At 54.5% G+C, this 20494-nt stretch overlaps 1 protein-coding gene across 1 annotated transcript in view; it reads right to left on the bottom strand.

Moving 5' to 3' along the window:
- Positions 1-3445: 3445 nt before the first annotated feature.
- The window catches only part of RET (ret proto-oncogene), a 61066-nt gene continuing 44017 nt past the window's right edge, over positions 3446-20494 (bottom strand). Inside the window, exons 10-20 of the mRNA XM_036829601.1 lie at positions 20221-20343; positions 18309-18565; positions 15517-15664; positions 13937-14044; positions 12614-12828; positions 12408-12530; positions 10116-10186; positions 8670-8807; positions 7494-7593; positions 5280-5427; positions 3446-3951 (exon numbers count right to left, since the gene is read on the bottom strand). Of these exons, the coding sequence (XP_036685496.1) occupies positions 3794-3951; positions 5280-5427; positions 7494-7593; positions 8670-8807; positions 10116-10186; positions 12408-12530; positions 12614-12828; positions 13937-14044; positions 15517-15664; positions 18309-18565; positions 20221-20343 (1589 nt within the window). The 3' untranslated portion in view covers positions 3446-3793. The remainder of the gene's footprint in view (positions 3952-5279; positions 5428-7493; positions 7594-8669; positions 8808-10115; positions 10187-12407; positions 12531-12613; positions 12829-13936; positions 14045-15516; positions 15665-18308; positions 18566-20220; positions 20344-20494) is intronic.

Genomic DNA, 20494 nt, shown 5'->3' on the forward strand with positions numbered 1-20494 from the left:
ACACAGCAATAAAAGCCTGAGTTGCACAGATTAACCAGGATTTCTTTCAAGTGTTCATACACGTGCCTCTTTAACTCTGGGTGTGAAGCTTATTCTCCCAGCTGTCACCCAGCCACCCATCCAGCCTCAGCTGCAGGCACAGCAATGCACCCCACATTGAAAAACTCTCTACATACAGGTTCTGGTTTCTCATGATCTCAGCCAAGAATCGTTCATGTGAATCCCAGTTCCCTAAAGAGGTAGGAGACTCTACAAAGTTCTTTTTTTTTTTTAGCTGCATGGCACGGCGTGTTGGATATTAATTCCCCAACCAGGGATTAAATCCGCGCCCCTTGCAGTGGAAACTCAACGTTCTAACCACTGGACAGCCAGGGAAGTCCCTACAGTGTTCGGAATGAGGCTACCAAGGTTGCTGCCGTGGAGAAGGGGCGGGGTGGGGCAGGGCAGGCAGCCTCAGTGGAGGGTGTTTTCTGGATGTACAGGCCCACCCAGAGGGTAAGCACCACGTGCAAGTTCACGCTGAAGGGAAGGTGTGCCCTAACCGCTGCACGTGCCCTTCGGGCCCACTCTTACTACATCTTTTCCAGGGCTACAGAGATAAGGATTTCTTAGGCACTTTCTAGAACCACCCTAAATACCACCATCCAAATATCCTACATGTTAACATGCTCGAAGGAGGAGAGGAAACCATTTGCTCCTCTGCCTGGGAAAATGCTCTATTTGTAGTGGGGGAAATTATGCTTTCCCTTTGAATTTTCTCTTATGTGTTCAGTATCTGTCTAAGACCTGTTCTCAGACATTATATTCAAACTACATTTCCACCCAAATAAGCCGGCCTCGTGCCATCCTTTGTGGAGGTTGGTGGAGAATGTGCTTTTTCAGAAAAATAAACCACACACACACACACACACACTCCCTCTCTCCCCTAATGGAAGTTCTCTGCTCTTGAAAAAGGGGTTTTTAGTATTTTAGTATAAGCTTTTCTCAGCATGGGTTTCTAAACATTCAGAGGCAAAGGCTGTAGCAAGTAACTGACCCTAGAAATTACGTTTATTTCCTGTCCCTGTGGTCCAGATTGAAGGAGGAAGCTGAGAACAGATGCAGGTGCTGAGGGCAGGAGCTGTAGCACCGTGGGCCTGGGGCAGCCCCTGGGTGATGCAGGCACGTGACTGTGTGTGCACATGTGCACCCGGGACAGGACATAGGCCCTCAGCATCCAACGCACAAGGCAACCACAAATCAGATTTATGTTGGTAACAACTCACGTTTCCCTATTGACCCACCTGCTCCTTGCCAGGTTTTTGAGGAGGAGCTCATACCATTCCTACACAACCCGACAGGAAGACATAAACAGAAGCATTTAGTATTTTAAGTTTCATAGTGGTTCGGGTCAAAATTTTTCCTCTAATGGACCTTCAGTCATGTCTATGCATTTTACATTCTCTCCCACAACTGTCCAACTCCAGCTTCAAGAAATAAGCAGTCAGCAAATCGCTAGAGAATACCTGAACTCGACATCGGCTGCTGCTCTATTTTAGGGAAGGAAACCTAAAGGAAGGAATCCCTTGAATGGCAGGATGAGCTGAGTTTTAACAATGACTATAAATGTGGCTGTTCGTGTACATATTATGCAAGACAAGTCAATAGTATCACCAAGACCCTCCTGGTCCTTCAATCGGCATCACTTCCCCGGTGGTCACCACAACAGATTCCCTTGTGACATCTTACTCCTTACATTGAAACTTCAAAATCAGAAACCTGATGTTTCCAACCAGGAAGTTAAAAAGAGAAAAGAAGTTTACACATTTGAAGATACACGATTTTATTTACATAACTGAGATTATTTTCTTAGTCACCTTGATTACAAAAGCAAATTAACATGGTATGGTTTAATAACCTTTCATAAATAGATTTAACAGATTTCAATAACGGACAGATTGCTACTTAATACTCCAGTAATGCTTAATAGTTAGTAATTTTTGCGTATATGCATATGAAAACTCTTGTCTGATAGGGCTAATAAGTATGAGTACCTTTATAACTTAGGAATAGACAATTAGATTATGAGTCAAGGGTTAATTCCCCATCACTGGGTCAGCCAGTTAGACCTGGAGTTCTCACCCTGCCGAGGACAAACCTGCTGCACCCGCTCACACTGAGGAGGCATTCTTAGTAACCTGACGAAGTTTATCCCCACTTCTGCATTTAACAAGATTATCATTAAGCACATCTGAAACACAAAAGTTTACCACAACTAGATATTTGTAAAGGAACGTATCACACAGCGTGTCTGAACAATGGCCCAAACTAAAGCTGCACTGCATCTGCAGTAAGTGTTTCTCCAGCGCTCTTCCTGGGTGTGTGTGCACACACAAGGGCATGTGCGTGCATACACACACACACACACACACACACACACACACACACGGTTCCTCCACATACTCATCCAAGCCTTCTTGGCCACAAAAATGCCATAATTTTACTGCTTTTGTGAAATGGCTATAAAATCCAGTATTTTAATGAGACGACATTAAATCCTTTCACAGTGGTTTAAGTATGAAGCCCAGGCAGTGTTTTGGTAACTGACACTCTCCTGCAAAGTGACAGCGCTGGGACAGAAAGAAGAGCCGCTGGGACTTCCTGAAAGCCACCCTGGCAGGATGGGAGGAGCGCTGAGTGTCTGTGACCACAAACAAGCAGTAAAGAACGATAAGAAGCTTATGAGTCATGGTCAGAACCTAAAAAACAGAAACGTCTTACCATAGCAGCATTACGTTACAATCACAGGAAGAGTGGATACATGTACCTTTTCACACAAGCTCTATAAGAGCCAAAACACTGTCTTTTCCACATCAGAATCGTAATCAGAGGTGTCACTGTCGATGGTACTTCTAACCTAACTAGCTGAACTGTCCCTTTGAAACTGAGCGTAAGTCCCACCCACTAATGTGTGAGATGAGCCTCCGTCACTTTTCAGCGCTGGACGGGGGGACGCTGAAGGCTGTGGGGTGCAGGGATTCACAGCAGCCAAGTCTCTGCCGTCAGCAGTCCTTGGACACGAGGTCACTCCACTCAGTGGCCCCGCTCCTCCATACACTTCTCGTCAGGGGGTTAGTGATTACTCAGCGACGGGAACAACTGTGTCCTGGGAGCCCTCTCCCCTCACACCACCTACCTACACAGCAAACGTGGCATCACGTCTCTCCACTGTGCTAAATCTAGGAATCATTTTAATCATGATAAAAATCAAATGTCTCCTTAAGAAAAGGTTACATGATTTAAAAAAACAAAACAAAACAAAAAAACATTCTCAGGATCTCGAAGGCTGAGCCGAGGCCTGTCCCGAGGTCCCCTCTCCCTCTCCAGCCCTGGCTGGGCTTTGACAACCCTATGAGGCCTGGCCGGGCTCTCATTCTGAACAAGGACAGGTCGTCTGGGCCAGTTGTTTTTTTCCTGCTGCCTTTTTGGTGTGTGTGCTTCATGTTTAAATCGTGTGGCCTCGTTTGGCGGCAACTGGAAAAATCAAACAGTTTGGATAGTGCGTGAGGGACCCACACGTGTGAGCACGGAGTACGTGGTGCTCACTGCTGAACCCAGACCAGCGCTGGGTGCTGCCGTGGACTGAAGAGGAAGGGACACCTACATGCTGGACTCAGAACACTCGTCCAGAGCGCTACGTCTGCTGGGAGGGAAAACCACCAGCCAGTGTGAAATATGCAAGGAGGGGCCAGCAGACTTTCTGTTCTCGGTATGTTTCTTCCCCTGTGAGTCCATTACCTTTCACAAAGAACTGTTAACTATCAAACGTGTCCATTAATTGTGCCGCGGAGGGTGAAACCATCCAGTTAGCATATACACTATCATTTGCATATCTCGGACACCCAGTGTTGGTGCCATCGGCTCTCGTGAGTGGTACAGGACTCTCTTCAGGCCAGTTCGGGTCTGACATGCCTAAAAATGAAAACAGATCATTTGTTCTGCACTGAAGAACCCAAACGTCATGTGCAGACAGTAAGGCCTTGGCAAAACTCCCTTTGAGGTTCAAACCAAACTTCTGGTTTCTGGGCCAACTGCCTTCAGAGTTTCGTGCTCCAGGTTTCCAAAACATGGGTAACATTTGGGGGGAAACATCACGTGCTCTCTGGTAACTGCAGCTTACCAGAAACTACCAATTTGGACTTTTATAAGCTTCAGACTCTCAAATCTGATAAATATTTGTTGACCTGTTTAACTCTTTTTCTAAGGCAGCATAAAGCATCAGCACCTTGCTGTAATACATGGCTTACTGCAGCAGGAAACTTTCTATAAAAAGTTCTCTAATGTAAAGGAGGCTGCTTGTCTTCCATCCCAGCCTACCACGGAGGAGAGGATCTTCCAAACCAAGGGTGCACGCAGGCGAGCCCCACAGCGTCGACAGGACAAATGGCAAGTAGCACTAACCAGCAAGGAATCAGTGACCCAGGAGGCATGCAAAAGGAACAATCTCGGCAGAAAAATGCTTGAAACTCCAAGATTTCAAAACAATCCATGATGAAGTTAGGAAACAGGAAAAAATTTCAAGTACTGAATCGAAGACAAAAGAAGGAGTTTTGGCAAGAACCGGATTTACTGTCCATTGCAAGACCACAGCACCACACACTACGTTCTTTCAAAAAGCATTTTGCTCCAGCTTTTTGCACTGACTTCATAAGTGACAACTGTCATGACAGTTTGTAACGCAAAGGATGTGAAAACAGCAGTCTGCGTGTGTCCCCCCATTCCCCTCCCCCCGCCATGGTGGTCCCCAGCACCAGGTGGCCTCCAAGAGCTGCCTTCCACCCAGGCGGGGTCTGGGGGAACGGCCACTGGCTGCGCTCTTAGTGCAGGCAGAGTGGTGCTGGCTCCTCCTTTCTAAATTAAATGCCTCCCCAGATCAGGTAAATTTATCCCAGTAGTTAAATTAGAAGTACTATGACTTGATACCCACCCAGGAAATGACTTAGTCATCATTTTCTCAATATCCCCTGAGAGTTCTGCCCTGCCCTCTTTCTTCTCTATCGTCCTAAGTTGCTGGGCAGTGTGGTAATTACACGTATTTTCACATCCTTTTAAAAAAACAGAATAGTAAAAATGCCTGAATGTAAACGGATGCAAAGTCAGACATTTACAAACAAAAAGGTTCAGAGCAGACTTTGGCTTCATTCAGACCAGAAACACTCTTAAAAAGCATTACAGAGAGTAAGGACAGTGCAGAGAGGAACAACGTGGCTAGAATCTAGTAAATGCATGTGAAATTCTACCATAGAGTTTGTTTTCAATCCACGTGGAGGGGAGGGTTCGAGGGAGGGGAGCGTTATTACAGTCCACCAGGGGCATCTCCTCCTCCGACAGGCCGTCGTCGTACAGCAGGGAGTCGGATGGGGTGGACGCGGCCAGGTCCAAGTAGTCCTGGAAGGGAGAGACGGCTGGTCACCCCTGGCGCAGGCCACTACTGGACACGCCCGCCACTCCCTGCCCAAGAGCAGAAGCCCTGGCAGAGTCCCACCCCATGCCTACTGGCCTCTTGTGAGACCTGAGCCCCTCGCCAGGGCGCCAGCACTGAGCTCCTCCAGCCCCTGCCTCGCCTGGCCCTGCTCCGTGGTCCTCATCGCTCCCCCTTAGAAAATCACCTCCTCGGGGGCACAAATGTGCTCCCTCACTGTCCTAGTTCTCTCTCTGCAGCACTGGGGGCACCAGGCCCAGCACTGGAGAATCGGCCTGTTTGCAAAACCCAAGGCTCTGGGAGAGCTCGCTGCAGCCCCATGACTCATTGCAGGAATGCCAAGAAGCACTCTCCAGCTTCCCTCCAAGCATCTCGAACATCATGTCAGGACTCAGCAATCTGAGGCACTGATGTGGGTTTTGCAGAGGACGCTGCTACAGATAGGCTTCAGCTCCCAAGCATGACGATTCTTGAATACCTGCTATTTCCACTTCCCTGGTTAAATGTGTAAAGAACGGTTCCAGCGTTTTGCTGGCTGGTTCTCAGCACCGCTCTAGGAAGGCCATCTTTTGGCATCAGCTATAGCCTGTGTTTAGGACAACCCTGCACTCACAGGGTTCACCCAAACGGTACACTGATGCTCGATGCTGAGTTTTATTACAAGTGGCCGAGTCCATGCATCTTGCTCTGAAGAAATAACTTTTAGTAAATGTGTCGATGGAAGGACAAAACCACGACGGCAAGGTCTGTGCCTGTTTTGTTTACTTGTATGCCCAGCATCTAACACAGAATGTGGGAGTCAGCGATTGCTTAATCAATATTAGTGGAGACTTTGTTGACTTCCTCAGTCACCTGGAGTTGTAAACTTGGAGGCACACGGATACGACTGTTTGGCCCACACAGAGGTTTTGGAAATTTAAATGAGTTGCTATTAGAAACTGGGAAACAACATAAATATCCCTTAAAATTCAGAAGACCCGGCATGCCGGCACTCATGTCCCTACAGGTTACAAGTGTCCACAGTGAGGGGCCTTTCAGAGGGCTCCCAGGACACATGCCGGCACTCATGTCCCTACAGGTTACAGGTGTCCACAGTGAGGGGCCTTTCAGGGGCAGCTGGTGGGCTCCTGTCTGTCACAGTCTCCGCTGCTCTCTAGTCACTTCCCACCCCCAGCCGGGCCCCTGATAGCGTATGAATTTAGGACATAGTCATTTCAACTCTACTTCCTCATGTTCTGTTATTGAAAATGATTCTGTTTGGCTTTGGAATATTTTCCTCCCACCCCTATCTGTGGAGGGCTCTTCCTAAGGGTCAAGGTAAAAATCTTGGTTTCTTCCATACAATGGAATATTACTCAGCCATAAAAAGAAACGAAATGGAGTTATCTGTAGTGAGGTGGATGGAGTTAGAGTCTGTCATACAGAGTGAAGTAACTCAGAAAGAGAAAAACAAATACAGTATGCTAACACATATATATGGAATCTAAGGAAAAAAAAAAAAAGGTCATGAAGAACCTAGTGGCAAGACAGGAATAAAGACACAGACCTACTAGAGAATGGACTTGAGGATATGGGAAGTGGGAAGGGTAAGATGTGACAAAGTGAGAGCGTGGCATGGACATATATACACTACCAAACGTAAAATAGATAGCTGGTGGGAAGTAGCCGCGTAGCACAGGGAGATCAGCTCGGTGCTTTGTGACCACCTAGAGGGGTGGGATAGGGAGGGTGGGAGGGAGACGCAAGAGGGAGGGGATATGGGGGTATATGTATACGTATAGCTGATTCACTTTGTTATACAGCAGAAACTAACACTCCATTGTAAAGCAATTATACTCCAATAAAGATGTTAAAAAAAAAAGAAGCACAAAAGGCCTGGATTAAGGACAAGTGTTCAGTCGCTGGCTCCCCCTGGGGGCAGCACGACCAACTCCCTCCAGGCAGCCTCGCTCTGCGTTCCGCGCTGGGAACTCCACGGGCCGGTGGGAGGCCCGCGGGAAGCCGGCACCAGGAATGGGCTCCAGGTACTCACTCTGCTCTTAACCATCATCTTATCCAGGTCTTTGCTGATGTCGGCAAACACTGGCCTCTTGTCTGGCTCCTCCTTCCAGCACTGCAGCATCAGACTGTACCTGATGGGACACACAGGTGGGCGGTGACAATCCAGCAAGGACTGCCCGGTCATAGCCACCAAACTCAGTATAGTGCCCTGGGCCCCGGGGGCTCTGCTCCCGAACCTCAAAGCTGCTTTTGTGTCACTGACATCCTTCCCTGAGGTGGGTCAGAGCTTGAGGGGTCAGGAGGGGCTCACAGCGTCTGGCGCTGTGGTTCAGCTGTGTCCGCTATGATGGCTAAGGCAGAAATGCTGGTCATTAAAACTCTTAGGAAGGACGAACTGGGTATGAACACAAACACCTGCCAATCACACTCTGACTTGTACCTTCCTCCCTCCCCTGGGGCCCTGGCATGGCTGCAGGGCTTCCGGAGCTACCACGTGGGTGTGCGCTGGGCCCCTGCCTGTCAGCCCAGGCCGTCCAGGGAGGTGGCACCTACTCACCCTTGCACTCCCCCATCTAGCCTCGAGCCAAGCACGTGGCAGGCACACGACAGACTCTGTAGAATGAATGGACCAGTGTCCCTCTGCCTGTGGATGACCCCTTCTCATGTGTTCTCAACCTGTCCTCTGAGAATCACCTGATGGAACCACCATCAGATGAGAAGATTCTGGTGCCCTAGGGCTAAAGTCCAGGCGCCCCCTGCCCACTCCTTGCCTGCCTTTGTGCCTCCACCTGTGTACTCCCCTATATGCGCCCTTGGGGCCATTCTGAATTACCCACCCCGCCCCAAGCATCCTGGGACAGGTCTCTGGCCTTTGGCTCAAGCTGCTCCCTCAGTCTGAAGCACCCTCTCATCCTTCCACCACCTTTCCCCAGGTCCTGCTCCCCCTCATCCCTGTAAGTCCCTCCAGGAGGCCGACCCAGCCCCCAGTGGAGTCAAGGGTCCCCAGCATCTGCCGTCACACTCAAGGGTGGTTCTCTGACTTCTGCCCCATCATGTCCTGCCTGTCACTACCCGCCACCCAGCTCGCCCTGGGCTGGCACCCAGGGCTGCCCAGGAGCGGGAAAGAATGAGTGCATGTGTCTCATGCCCGCCAAAGTCCAGTGTGTCTGTGTCTGAGGAAGGCTGGGCCAGAGCAAAGCCTGCTCACATCTCCTCGCTGCAGTTGTCTGGCCTCTCCATCCGGTAGCCTGTCTTCAGAAGGTTGAAGAGCCGCTCTGGAGGAATCCCAGGGTAGGGGTTGCCCCCCAGGGTCACAATCTCCCACAGCAGGACACCGAAGGACCACCTGCAGGGAGCAAGAGGACCAGTGAGTGGTTGTACTGGGTCTGCAGTGCCCTCTGTGCACCAGACACTCATCCCCCCCGCAGTGTCTGACCCCGAGTCCCCAGTACAGAGAGCGGCCCAAGCGCTCACAGCTTCAGCCTGTGCTGACCCAACAGATGGGATGGGGAATAGAGGTGGGGATGAGCCATCTGCCTGCCCTGCCCCCACCCCTGCCAAGCCGCCGCCCAAGCTCAGCCCCCTCACCCGAAAGGGCACACGGCTGGCCCCTGAGGTGATGCTCTTAAGCATCACAGATGGCACAGGGCAGCCAAGCAAGCACATCAAAACGTAGGCGGGACCTAGGCCACAGGGCAGAGGGCTCCCTGCACAGTTCCTTCACCTTTTCTGCGTGCTTGCAAATTTTCGTAAGATCTTAGAAGAAAAAAAAGCACTGCTATAGAAAACATGCTTAACTGTGAGAGAAAATTTACTGTGAAGGGGGGACAAAACCATATCACAAAACAGTATTATCACACGAGCCCACTTACAGTCACAAAAAGCATATACCTGCACGCCACAGAAAACTCTAGGCCATGCTTGCGAGGGCCAGCAGTAGTTACTTAGGGGTGGTGGGATCCTAGTGGTTTTTAGTCTCTTCATTTTGCTTTCCCCTGCATTTCCAATTGTCTTACAGTCAACTTTGTAATCAGAACACAGTTGTTAAAACTGTCTAAGAATTGCCTTTTCACAGCCCACATTGTTCAAAATATGCAAGCCTGTTCAGAGCAGAACACTTGGAAACAAGTCTGTTGTATTTTTGAAAACTATCAAAAATGTAATTGGACCTGGAAGACTTAGGTTTGGTTCCCATCTTGGAGTAGTTTGGGGCACCTGCCTAGAAACTCACTCAAGGCCACCCCTGCCTGTGGGCGGGGACCAGTCCCCAGGGACCTGCTTGAGCCCAGCCTGTGCTCAGGCCCACAGGAGGGGAACTGTTTGGCTGAGCCTGTGTGTCAGAGACACCCAGAGAGGAGAGGGGAGGGGAGAGCGAGGGAGGCGAGGGGGTCTGCAGCCATGGCTCACACCCTTACACTCCACCCTTACACTCTGAAAGTAGTAGCTTTCAGAACTACTGCCTGGGCCCTCGCCAACTGCTGAGTGAATACACAAAGCCCTGGCAGCTTCGAGCCGGGATGAGCTGTGGATGGCTGGCATGAGCCGACAGGCACTCAGGGCCAGCACTGTTCCCCAGTGGAGCTGCTGAGACAGGTGGCATGGCCCTATACACGTGTAACCTCCCCCCCTCCCCGGGAAGGCAACACCCACTCACACGTCACTCTGGGTGGTGTAGATGTGATCGAAGAGGGACTCAATGGCCATCCACTTGACTGGGATCCGACCCTAAAGAGGGTGTGAAAGAAAGGCATTAACGTAGCTCTGACATCCTGGGAACTGGCGGGGGAGGGGGAGGGGGGAGGGGGGGGCCACGTCCCAGGCTCTTCCAGCTCTGAGGGGATGCTGAGTAATGACACCAGAGTGGTCCTGGGTACAGGACTGGCGCCTCGCAGGGGCCGGAGCCCCAGCCTGGCCCTCGCAGGCTTGACTGAGACACCAGAGGGAGTCAGCTGGCCTGCCCACATCTACGCAACGTGTGGCTGTCACGCACCGCATCCCTGTTGAGAAGAGACCCAAGAAATTGATATCGAGCACAAGCCAGGTCCCCCTGTGGACGCTTCCCTGGCTGCTGCTGCCCAGTGGGTGGGCCAGGAACACCACGCAGCGAGGTCTCCTTTGATTTCTGAGGGTGAACGAGTTTGGGAAACTGACATCCAGCATTTTCCATCTTGGGGACTTCGGATGCAAACAATCACACTAAAGGCTCTTCTGAGAAGCTCTGAGGGAAGAAACCTGTGTGTGTGCCTTCGGGCTGGTTTTTACCTCTTATTTTATCCCAGGGCCCTTTTAGCATCCTCTGAAAGAGTGCCCCCTACCACAGAGGTGCTGGGGTCAGACCTAACAAATCCTTTCTAATGCAACTTGAGAAATAGCTTTTCCGTACAAATAGGTCAGCGTTAAGGCAGAAATCAATTTTTTTTTAAAAAAAGGCATGCATGAGACTTCAATGCAACGTTTACTATCATTCCTTTTTAAAAAAGTATTCTTGGGCTTCCCTGGTGGCGCAGTGGTTAGGAATCCGCCTGCCAATGCAGGGGGCACGGGTTTGAGCCTGGTCCGGGAAGATCCCACATGCCACGGTGCAATGAAGCCTGTGCGCCACAACTACTGAGCCCACGCACCTAGAGCCCGTGCTCCGCAAAAAGAGAAGCCACCGCAATGAGACGCCCACGGGCCGCAACGAAGAATATTCCCCGCTCGCCGCAACTAGAGAAAGCCCGCACACAGCAACGAAAACCCAATGCAGCCAAAAATAAATACATTAAGTAAACTAAAAAAAAATTTTTTTTTTAGGATTTATGTCCTTAATGAAGTGTGACTGTTTCGGGGGTGTGTGTTCCCAACAACGCTGCCTACAGCCTGTGCTCCTGGGGGACGTGCTTGGCCACATTGTGCTCCTTGCTTCGTGACACGGGGCTTTCCTGAGGACCTATGCGTCAACAGGAAAGCTCTGTCCACCGCCCTCCACAGGGCAGGGAGCAGCCGCTCTCCACTTCCCCTGCAGCACTTCTGAGATGTGTTGTCACAACGGACACCCCAGAAGAAATGAAACATCACCCTCACAGCCCCTGGCAACACCAGGTCTTCTCCTGACCCTCAGAGCAAAGCTGAAGTGTACGCCGTCACTTTTTGTGTTTTTCTTTTTGAGCAGCATATGTTCTGAATGCCAGGTTAGCTGTGTGTCTTGAAGGTACCCGTGAGCTGGCCCTGTCCAGTCTGTCACAGGGAGGCTGCAGGAGAGGGGCTGAGAGGGCAACAGAACTAAGAGGGTCAAGACCAATGCCACAGAGAACTGGACCACGCCAGGGAACCAGATTTCCCGAGAAGGGCCCCTGACCACCTGTTTCAGTGACTTGGAAAAAGCTTCTGAAATCCCTACATTGCGACTCCAGACCCTGTCTCCAGGGTCTCCTGGTGCATCTTCCAAACTCTCTTAGGCAGGGGTTCCCAGGCCCTCGTCCCAGTAGAATCCCCACCTGTAAAGCGATTCATTCCCTTCTACAAGGAATGAATAGCAAGCTCGGGTTTATTTCATTTCTCTCCTCTAAGCAAAGGACTAAAGGAAACAGTGACTTTCGCTCTGTAGAATCAAGAGGAACAACTGCAGAGAAGAAGGTTGTTATTTCTGCAGTGTTAGGTGACCTTCGAAAAGGATAGTGATCAAAAGCGAGAGAAGCTGCAGGGTCCCCACTACCCAGCGGGCAGCTCTGCAAGACCACGTGTGGCCCTGAGGAAGAGAAGGAACAGACTTGGGGCTGAGTCCTGAGCTGGGTCTCTGGGGACCCAGGACTAGGGAAGGGTTTGGGGATGAGGGCTGGAAATTTATACTCTAAAAATCTGCTTTATCTTCTCCAGATAAATATCTTGCCCCTACCCTGCGGGGACCCTGACGGTTGCCCACACCCAGCCTGGGAGCCCCAGGCCGGCACACCCCAGGACCTGGTACCTTGCTCCTCTTCACGTAGGAATCCTCTTCATAAACATCTCGGGACAGACCAAAATCCGAGATCTTCATCCTGCGCCCCTCGGCTACTAGGACGTTTCTGGCTGCCAAGTCCCGATGGACGAGCTGCAAGGAAGACAACGGCAGGGACCCCTGAAACCCGGGCCCATGGCAGGCGGAGGGGAGGGCAGAGCTGGGGCAGCACACACCTTCATCTCGGCCAGGTACTGCATCCCCCGCGAGATCTGCCAGGCGAAGGAGATGAGGTCGCCCATGGTCAGGGCCCGCTCCTCCGGGTTGTCCAGGTAGCTGGAGTTGCGGCTGTCTCTGCTGCCCACGTAGCCGGGCCCCGCCTTGCGGCTCTCTCGGAGGAAGCCCCGCAGGGAGCCATACTTGGCATACTCCACGATGAGGAGCAGCGGCCCTGGGGGCAGAGGGGGCTGTGGGCTGGCTGCCTGCGGGGCCCCGGGCAGGCGGAAGTCAGGCCAGCTCTGGGCAACTGCTTCCCAGAGCACGCAGCAGGCCACAGGGCCCCTGGGCAGGCTCTGCACCTGGGCAGACAGACCCAGCCCTGCTCTGGGGGGCAAGTACCTGCGTTCTGGCAGCCTGAGGACTTAAGCCCCTGCTCACTCGCACATCGCTGGCTCTCCGCCTTGCGGGGGCCATGCCAAAGCCAGCTGCCTGGGTGGTCGAGCGTGACCTCTTCCCTGGGTGCCCCAGGCAAGCAGTCACTGCATTCAGGACTGTCCTGGGAGGCACCCCCTGCTGCTAGGATGTCAGGCCTTTCTGCATCCTCGGTCCTGCCACAGCATGGCCTGGGGACGGCTGACAGAGGCAGAGTCTGGATCTGCCCGTGGCCACCTGCTCCCTGCTCCTGCCTGCTCTCAGCAGCTCTGGGCTGCAGTCCTGCCCGAGGCCCAGCCCTGAGTTCCGCTGGCGCTGACCAGTGTCCCTGCTGCCCTCTCCCTGTCAGCCCCATCTCCCTCGCACCCCAAACACACACACAAACACACACACACACACACACACACACACACACACACACACTGGGAGGTGCCCTGGGTGGCACAGCAGGTTTGGAATACCAGCAGAGCAGGATGCTTTTATGTGAGAGACGGTGACAATGCCTTTGCCACGCAGGGCTGGGGTTGGGGTCACCCGGAGGTTATGGCATGTCTGGTTCCCCGTGCCCAGGAGGTACTGCTCGTTTCTGGAGCTCCCTGCCTTGGGGGCTCTGCCTGGAGCAGGGTGCTGACAACCAGGATGTCCCCGGAGACCTCATGGCAGCACTGGGAGGCCCAGGGAGCACACCGCGGGGAAGGCCTCACACAAGCACTCCTGCTGCACCCCTCTCGGCCCTCTCACTGGCACGCAAGCTCCAGGCAGGAGCCAGAGCCGCAGACCCTGCTTCCGGGAGGAGAGAGAACAGGGGCCCAAGGAGGAAAGGATGGGGAAGGGGAAGGAGGCAGGATGGGGCGGCCCGGAGGCCCCTGGCCTGCGCCTGGCGGCCGCTCGTCCCAGGCTGGCCTTACCGTCCTGGCTGCAGGCCCCGTAGAGCTTGATGACTTGCGGGTGGCTGACCTGCGTCAGGAGGTTGAACTCTGACAGCAGGTCCCGCAGCTCGCTCGCCGAGGCGTTCTCTGAAATGCACGTAAACACAGCAGGTTGCAAAGCGGTCCCTTCTGTTAGCCCCTTCCGCAGCCCTGCTGGGTCACGGCACCCACACCGAGGGTGGGGGGCGGTCTGCTCAGACCCATTATTCCCTTCAGAGACATCCTACCCAGGTTCAGACGAGGCCTGCAAGGATCCCACTGCTTGGGGCTACTCTCAGCCCGTGGGAGGGTCAACAGCAGCCTCGTGTGTCTCCGGGGAGTAAGAACCCAAGAAGCACACGTCCAAGTGAGCGGATCTTTCCATGGAAAGCCTCCCAGGGCTGTGCTGTGCTCACAAATGGCATTATTTCCCTGTGATCACCATCTCTCAAAGACAGTGGTGCACAGAGACCCCCTCGTTAACCCTTCTGGGAAGGTAAAGGGACTCCCTGTTGTCCCCGGACACCTGCTGACCAAGCACTCAACACTGGCGGGTGAGGCCCTGCAGAAAGGTGAAGACCGCCAGACATCACAGAAGTCCTCCAACCACGCTGAGCACGCGTGTCCCAAGGGTGGACGGAGCGTGCTCGGGCTCCCACCAGAAGCTTGGGTGTGGAGGTATTCTGAGACAAAAGCTGCGGCTACACAGTCCTGCTGGGTCAGTGGTCCCACAGCCCAGTGCCCAGCTGTGTCACCTCCTCTGGGTGCAGACTTGTCTGGAGATGAGAAGACAGCTGGGAGATGGGGCACTGGGACTCTCTGGACCACATGTGGGTGACCCAGGGCCAGTCTCACTGTGCCCCTTAGGGCCTGGGGTCTCATGGGCAAGGGGCGACCCCAGTCTGAGGGCCTGGGCAAGTACCCAGAAGCACTCTGCACTGCATAGCCCCCTGACTGCTGAACCCACGTGTACATCAGCCGACTGTGTCCACTGCACGGCCGCTGGGCCCTCCGTTGGTCCACTTGGGCCAGAGCCCAGCTGTGGCAGAGGGCCATCTACCCAGTCTCTGCTGAGAAACACCAGTGAGGACGCCTAGCTTGCAGCAAGACCGGGGCGGGGCAGACCCGCTGAGGACCAGTGGGGACTGGGCAAGGCAGGGCCCTAGGGGGCAGGGACTGGTCCTTACAGGTGGTCTCTTCACCAGGACTCTGGCGGATGCTTGGCTGAGAGAAATGAATGGAGCAGACTGGGTTGGGGAGAGCTGTCAGTCCAAAACCAAAAGGGCTTTTAATTTAAACTCGGATCTTTACCCAACACTGGTACAGAAGTAGCACCACTCCAGAACCTTCCAAGGGAGGAACGTCCTCACCCTGCTTCTCCAGGGACCACGCCAGCCCACGTCATCCACGGTGGGGATCCCCAGACTGTAGCCGCTCAGGGAGAGCAACGGGGGGGCCTCTTCAGGAGGCAGCAGGCCAGCTGCCAGAACCCTGGCTGTCGCGTGGTTTCATCCACCCCTTGGGGCTCCCGCAGGTGTGTGTGTGGCAGAACCATCATTGTGTACTGCCTGGACAGATACCTTTCAGCATCTTTACAGCCACAGTCGTGTACCCCGCTTTGCCTTTCAGCCGGAAGGCCGTTGCCTTGACCACTTTTCCAAATTCTCCTTCTCCCAGAGTTTTTCCAAGAACCAAGTTCTTCCGAGGGAATTCCCACTTTGGATCCTCCTATGTTGGGTGCGAAGGAAGGGAGACAAGAAGAGAGGGAAGAAAGATGGTGAGAAAAGGAAAAAGGCAAGACCTGGTGGACAAGCTCCAGTGTGCAGACAACTGACCGTCACCTGAACCAGCCCGTGAGAGTCACCATGTCCAAGGGCAGGACCCCACAGTCAGGCCCTGAGGTGTCGTGACATGATGTGTCTCCCCCATGGGAAGGCAGGTGTTGCCACAAACCAGCCTGGACTCCGTATGTCCGTACCCTCGCTGGCCCCTGTCTAACGAAGATGCCCTGTGCCACCCCAGGCCCGTGCCCTTGTCTGTCCAATGAGGGATTCAGGGCTTACTCAGCACCCACAGGGGCTCACAGGGGAGCATGGCCTCTTCCCTGGGAGTCAGGCCCAAGCTGCTCAGCACCGTCTCCGCTTTGGACACCAGGCCACAAGGCACTGACTGGCCAGCAGCCCAGATCTCCAGGTGCCCTTTCCAGAGACCCCCCCCAGGACTCCCAAGAGAACCGAACTGGCACCAGTGGCCCAAGTTGCCTACAAGCCCAGGACCCCTGGCTACTGGTGGGAGTGTCAAGGACACCTTCCCTGTGTGGCAGCCCGTGGAAAGGTACCACCATGCTCCTTGGGAACCTCCACCCCAATACGTGGAAGACCCTGCTCCTCCCATAGGCCCAGGCATTACCCTGAACCTGCACCCCCCTGCCTTCCCACCGAAGTCCCATCCACATACCATGCCCACTCAAGACCACACCGGGGCACCTTCCCAGACCCCCAGCCTGGCTCATGCACTTGAATTCTGGGGATGCTGAATCCAGTCTGGAACCTGCCTTCCTGTGCCAGCACTGGGCATCCTTTACCCCAAGCCTTGCTGCAATTGGGTGGCGAGTGGGTGTGGCTTCAGGTGCTGTTTACGCTGTGCCCTGCCAGGCTCGCCTAACACACAGAGATGACACCACTGGGGACGCAATGCCCCCCAGCGAACAGAGCCTTGTGTTCTGACATCTGGGAGCAAGGCAGCCTCCTCTCAGCACCACGGCCAGGGGTGCCTTCCAGCCAGTTCCCGGGCTTCCTGGTATCTCAGGTTCCCCAAGAACCCATAGTCAGGGTCAATGTTGACAACACGGTCACCACCGCCCTGGTGTCCACCCTGCACTGGATAACAGTTTACTGCTCACAGAGACTGCGCTAAGGTAGATATCACTGATCTGATCCTCTTAAAAACGTTAAAAACCATTCCCCCCACTTTACATAAGACAAAACAAAGGCCAAAAGATTGCGTAGCACGTCGGAGACCTCGGAGCTGGTCAGCGGGGCCCCCGGGCCTCGGGCCCGGCTCTGAGTTGCTCTGGGCTCTGGGCTGGAGGTAACGTGGGCCGAGGGTGGTTTTTGCGGAGGGGTTCCCCCTGCGCACGCACCTACCAGCACCACTCTCGCCGTGCGCCTCAGCCCAAACCGCCAGGGCATTTAAAGGAACAAAACGGCTCCGCCCATGCGCCTGCTGTGGAGGCTGAGATGCCGCTGGGGCTGGAGAACCCCACCTGCGGAGCGATGGGAACTAAGGAAGTCAGGAGGGAGGCCTCTGTGGCCACCACGTCGGGGAACAGCCCTCACGGCCCAGACCCTCACCGAGGGGCCAGCCCCCCTTGGGTGGCACTTCCTATGAACCCTGGCTACCTCCTACCCTGGGCTGCGGACTGTGGCCCCAGGGTGCCAAGCTTCCTGCACACGGCGCAACGCTCCCTACCCAGCCTCGTGGGTAGAACTTCTGTCCCCACGCACCCTCAGCTCTGGCCACCTCCCTCAGCCCCTCCCAGCACCCGGCTGCCAGCAACTTGGGCGCTCCCAGCAAGCGCGATGAAGGGCACGGCAGGCAGAGGACTGGCCTGGCCAGGTCGGGGTGGTGTCTGAGGCGCCCACGCTGACCGCAGGCCCAGGCCCTGCCATGCAGGAGGGGCTTGGGAAGCATGCTGGCTCTGGCTGGCACTCCTCATCGGCCGGCCGGTCACAGGCCCGGGCCTGGCTCCCCCGCAGGTGCCCTAGGGGCCCCTCAGCGCCCCCTCCCTCGGGGCCAGAGACAGACTCCCCTCTCTGCTGCTGCCACCCCGACCAAGCCCCGGCCTGCCAGCCTCTCTCGCCGGGGTGGGGACAGTGCCTCCCCACGGGGCTCCCACCCCACAGACTCCCAACAGAGCGGCCCGCTGAAATGAAGGCAGAACACGGGCCCCACCCCCAAAGTCCCACCCTCTGAGAATAAAATCCATGGTCCTCCTCAGCGCCTCCGCCAAGCCTTCCTCCTCCCAGCGCTTGGGGCATCTGCAGGATAGCTCCCGGTCAGGTTCAGCACGGCCCACCCTCCCCGTACCCTAACGGCCCAGATCTCAGACCATGTAAATCAGCACCCATCATCCTCCACCCTGCTCCATGCTCTCCGCCCCTCCCTGGAAGGCCGCTCAGTGAAGGCAGGGGGCTGCTGGAATGCTCAGGGTGTCCTCCCGGTGGGTGAGAACGCATTAGCCCCAGGTGACCCGTCCCCTCCTCCCCTCCCAGCTGCCCGAGACCAGAGGCCGGCGGCACCTGCAGGCCCCCTCCCCCCGGAGGGGGGGGGCGCTGCCTCCCCAGCCCCGAGGCCACACGGGGAACCTCACCGGGATCTTGAAGGTGTCCACAGAGACCTGGTTCTCCACGGAGTCCAGCGAGGGCCGGCGGGCACCGGATGAGGAGTAGCTGACGGGAAAGGCCTGGGCGGGCCGGCGGAAGGTCATCTCAGCTGAGGCGATGGGCGGCTTGTGGGCGTTCTTGTGGTAGCGGTGGATGCAGAAGGTGGACAGCAGCACGGACACGATGAAGGAGAAGAGCACGGCTGCCGCGATCACCATGCGGCAAAGCTCGTCACACAGTGGGTCTGCAGGCAGCGGGGGTGGGCCGTGAGAGATGACACCCCGGGAGGGGGACCCCGGATACCCACAGGAGCTGGTACAGAGCAGCTCTCCAGCCCGCCACGCCCAGGACAGCCGGGAAGTGTCTGCTGTGACCAGCTTTGAGCATCCTGGAGAGCACTGCTGGTGTGAAGGTCTGAGAGTAATTGCCAACCCTCCAACAGAAGCGGCCCACAGCAGGTACGGTTCTGTACGTTTTTGCTATTGGAGACTGTTACCACCCTTTTCCAGAAGGAATGAGAGTTTATAAGCAGCCTGCTTAAGGTCACACAGCAGAGGTCATGCACACCTGCACCCACCCACCCTAGAATGCTGCACTGAAGCCAGAGGCCCGGGGGCGCTGGTGGGGAAGTGCAGCTCTTCCCCTGTGTTCCTGATGTATTTTGTATTTTCTTTAAAGTCAATATAAAGGAGGGAGGAAAGAAAAGTGGCCCAGGACCTAGGGCTGTGCAATAACAACCCAAATACCAGAAAAGCATCCCTGGGCTCAGGCAGGAAAGCTCCGCATGTGCTCAGTGGGGCACGTGCTGTCCCAGAAGAAGCACCTAGAGGCTCTGGCTAGGAGGATGGGGACCCATTTGGCCAATGCCATGGGCCCAGCAAGGCCCTGCACAGGGACAGTCCGAGCAGACACTGAGTTATCTGGTGAAAGAACTAATTTTCCAGCCCACCCTTTACCACAGAACTTCGGGCCAGGGAGTTCCCTGGTGATTCAGTGGTTAGGGATCCGTGCTTTCACTGCCGAGGGCACGGGTTCAATAATTCCTGGCTGGACATGGAAGCAACCTAAGTGTCCATCGACAGATGAATGGATAAAGACGATGTGGCACATATATACAATGGAATATTACTCAGACATAAAAAGAAACGATATTGAGTTATTTGTAGTGAGGTGGATGGACCCAGAGTCTGTCATACAGAGTGAAGTAAGTCAGAAAGAGAAAAACAAATACCGTATGCTAACACATATATATGGAATCTAAAAAAACAAAAAAAAAAAGGTTCTGAAGAACCTAGGGGCAGGAGAGGAATAAAGACACAGACGTAGAGAATGGACTTGGGGACGTGGGGAGGGCGAAGGGTAAGCTGGGAAGAAGTGAGAGAGTGGCATGGACATATATACACTACCAAATGTGAAATAGATAGCTAGTGGGAAGCAGCCGCATAGCACAGAGATATCAGCTCGGTGCTCTGTGACCACCTAGAGGGGTGGGATAGGGAGGGTGGGAGGGAGACGCAAGAGGGAGGGGATATGGGGATATATGTTTATGTATAGCTGATTCACTTTGTTATAAAGCAGAAATTAACACACCATGGTAAAGCAATTATACTCCAATAAAGATGTTAAAAAAAAAAAAAAAAATCCCTGGCTGGGGAACTAAGATCCTGCAAGCTGCATGGCGCGGACTAAAAAACCCCAAAAACAACACCAAACTTCAGGCCAGAAGGCAGTCTTAGAGGTCCTGACCCAGCTCCCTGTCTGCACAGATGGGGGAACCAAGACCCCGAGGGAAGGCAAAAGGTCTCCTGGGTTTCCGCGCCTTCCCGCAATTTCCTCCCTCGCTCCTTGGGGCTCAGGGAGGTGTGGGGATCCCTGCCCACGTGGCCCCAGCCAGCTCACCCTGGCTGTCTTCCGGCTCGCAGAAGCACTTCTTCTCCTCCGGGAAGCAGTTGCAGATACCGAAGCCGGCTTTAATCCCCCGGCGCTCCCCAGGCTCGTGCCCACCAATGATGCTGCCGCCCCCTGATGATGGACACAACCCACTCAGCAGCCCACTCAGCCTCGGGGGGACCTGACCAGCCAGACCACCCGGACAGGAGCGTGAGAGGCCCCTCCCCACCTGATGTCAGGACTCTCAGGCCCAGGGAGCGCAGTGAGCTCAGAAGTCTGTGTC

This window comes from Balaenoptera musculus, chromosome 16, assembly GCF_009873245.2.
Source record: "Balaenoptera musculus isolate JJ_BM4_2016_0621 chromosome 16, mBalMus1.pri.v3, whole genome shotgun sequence".
Taxonomy (NCBI): Eukaryota; Metazoa; Chordata; class Mammalia; order Artiodactyla; family Balaenopteridae; genus Balaenoptera; species Balaenoptera musculus.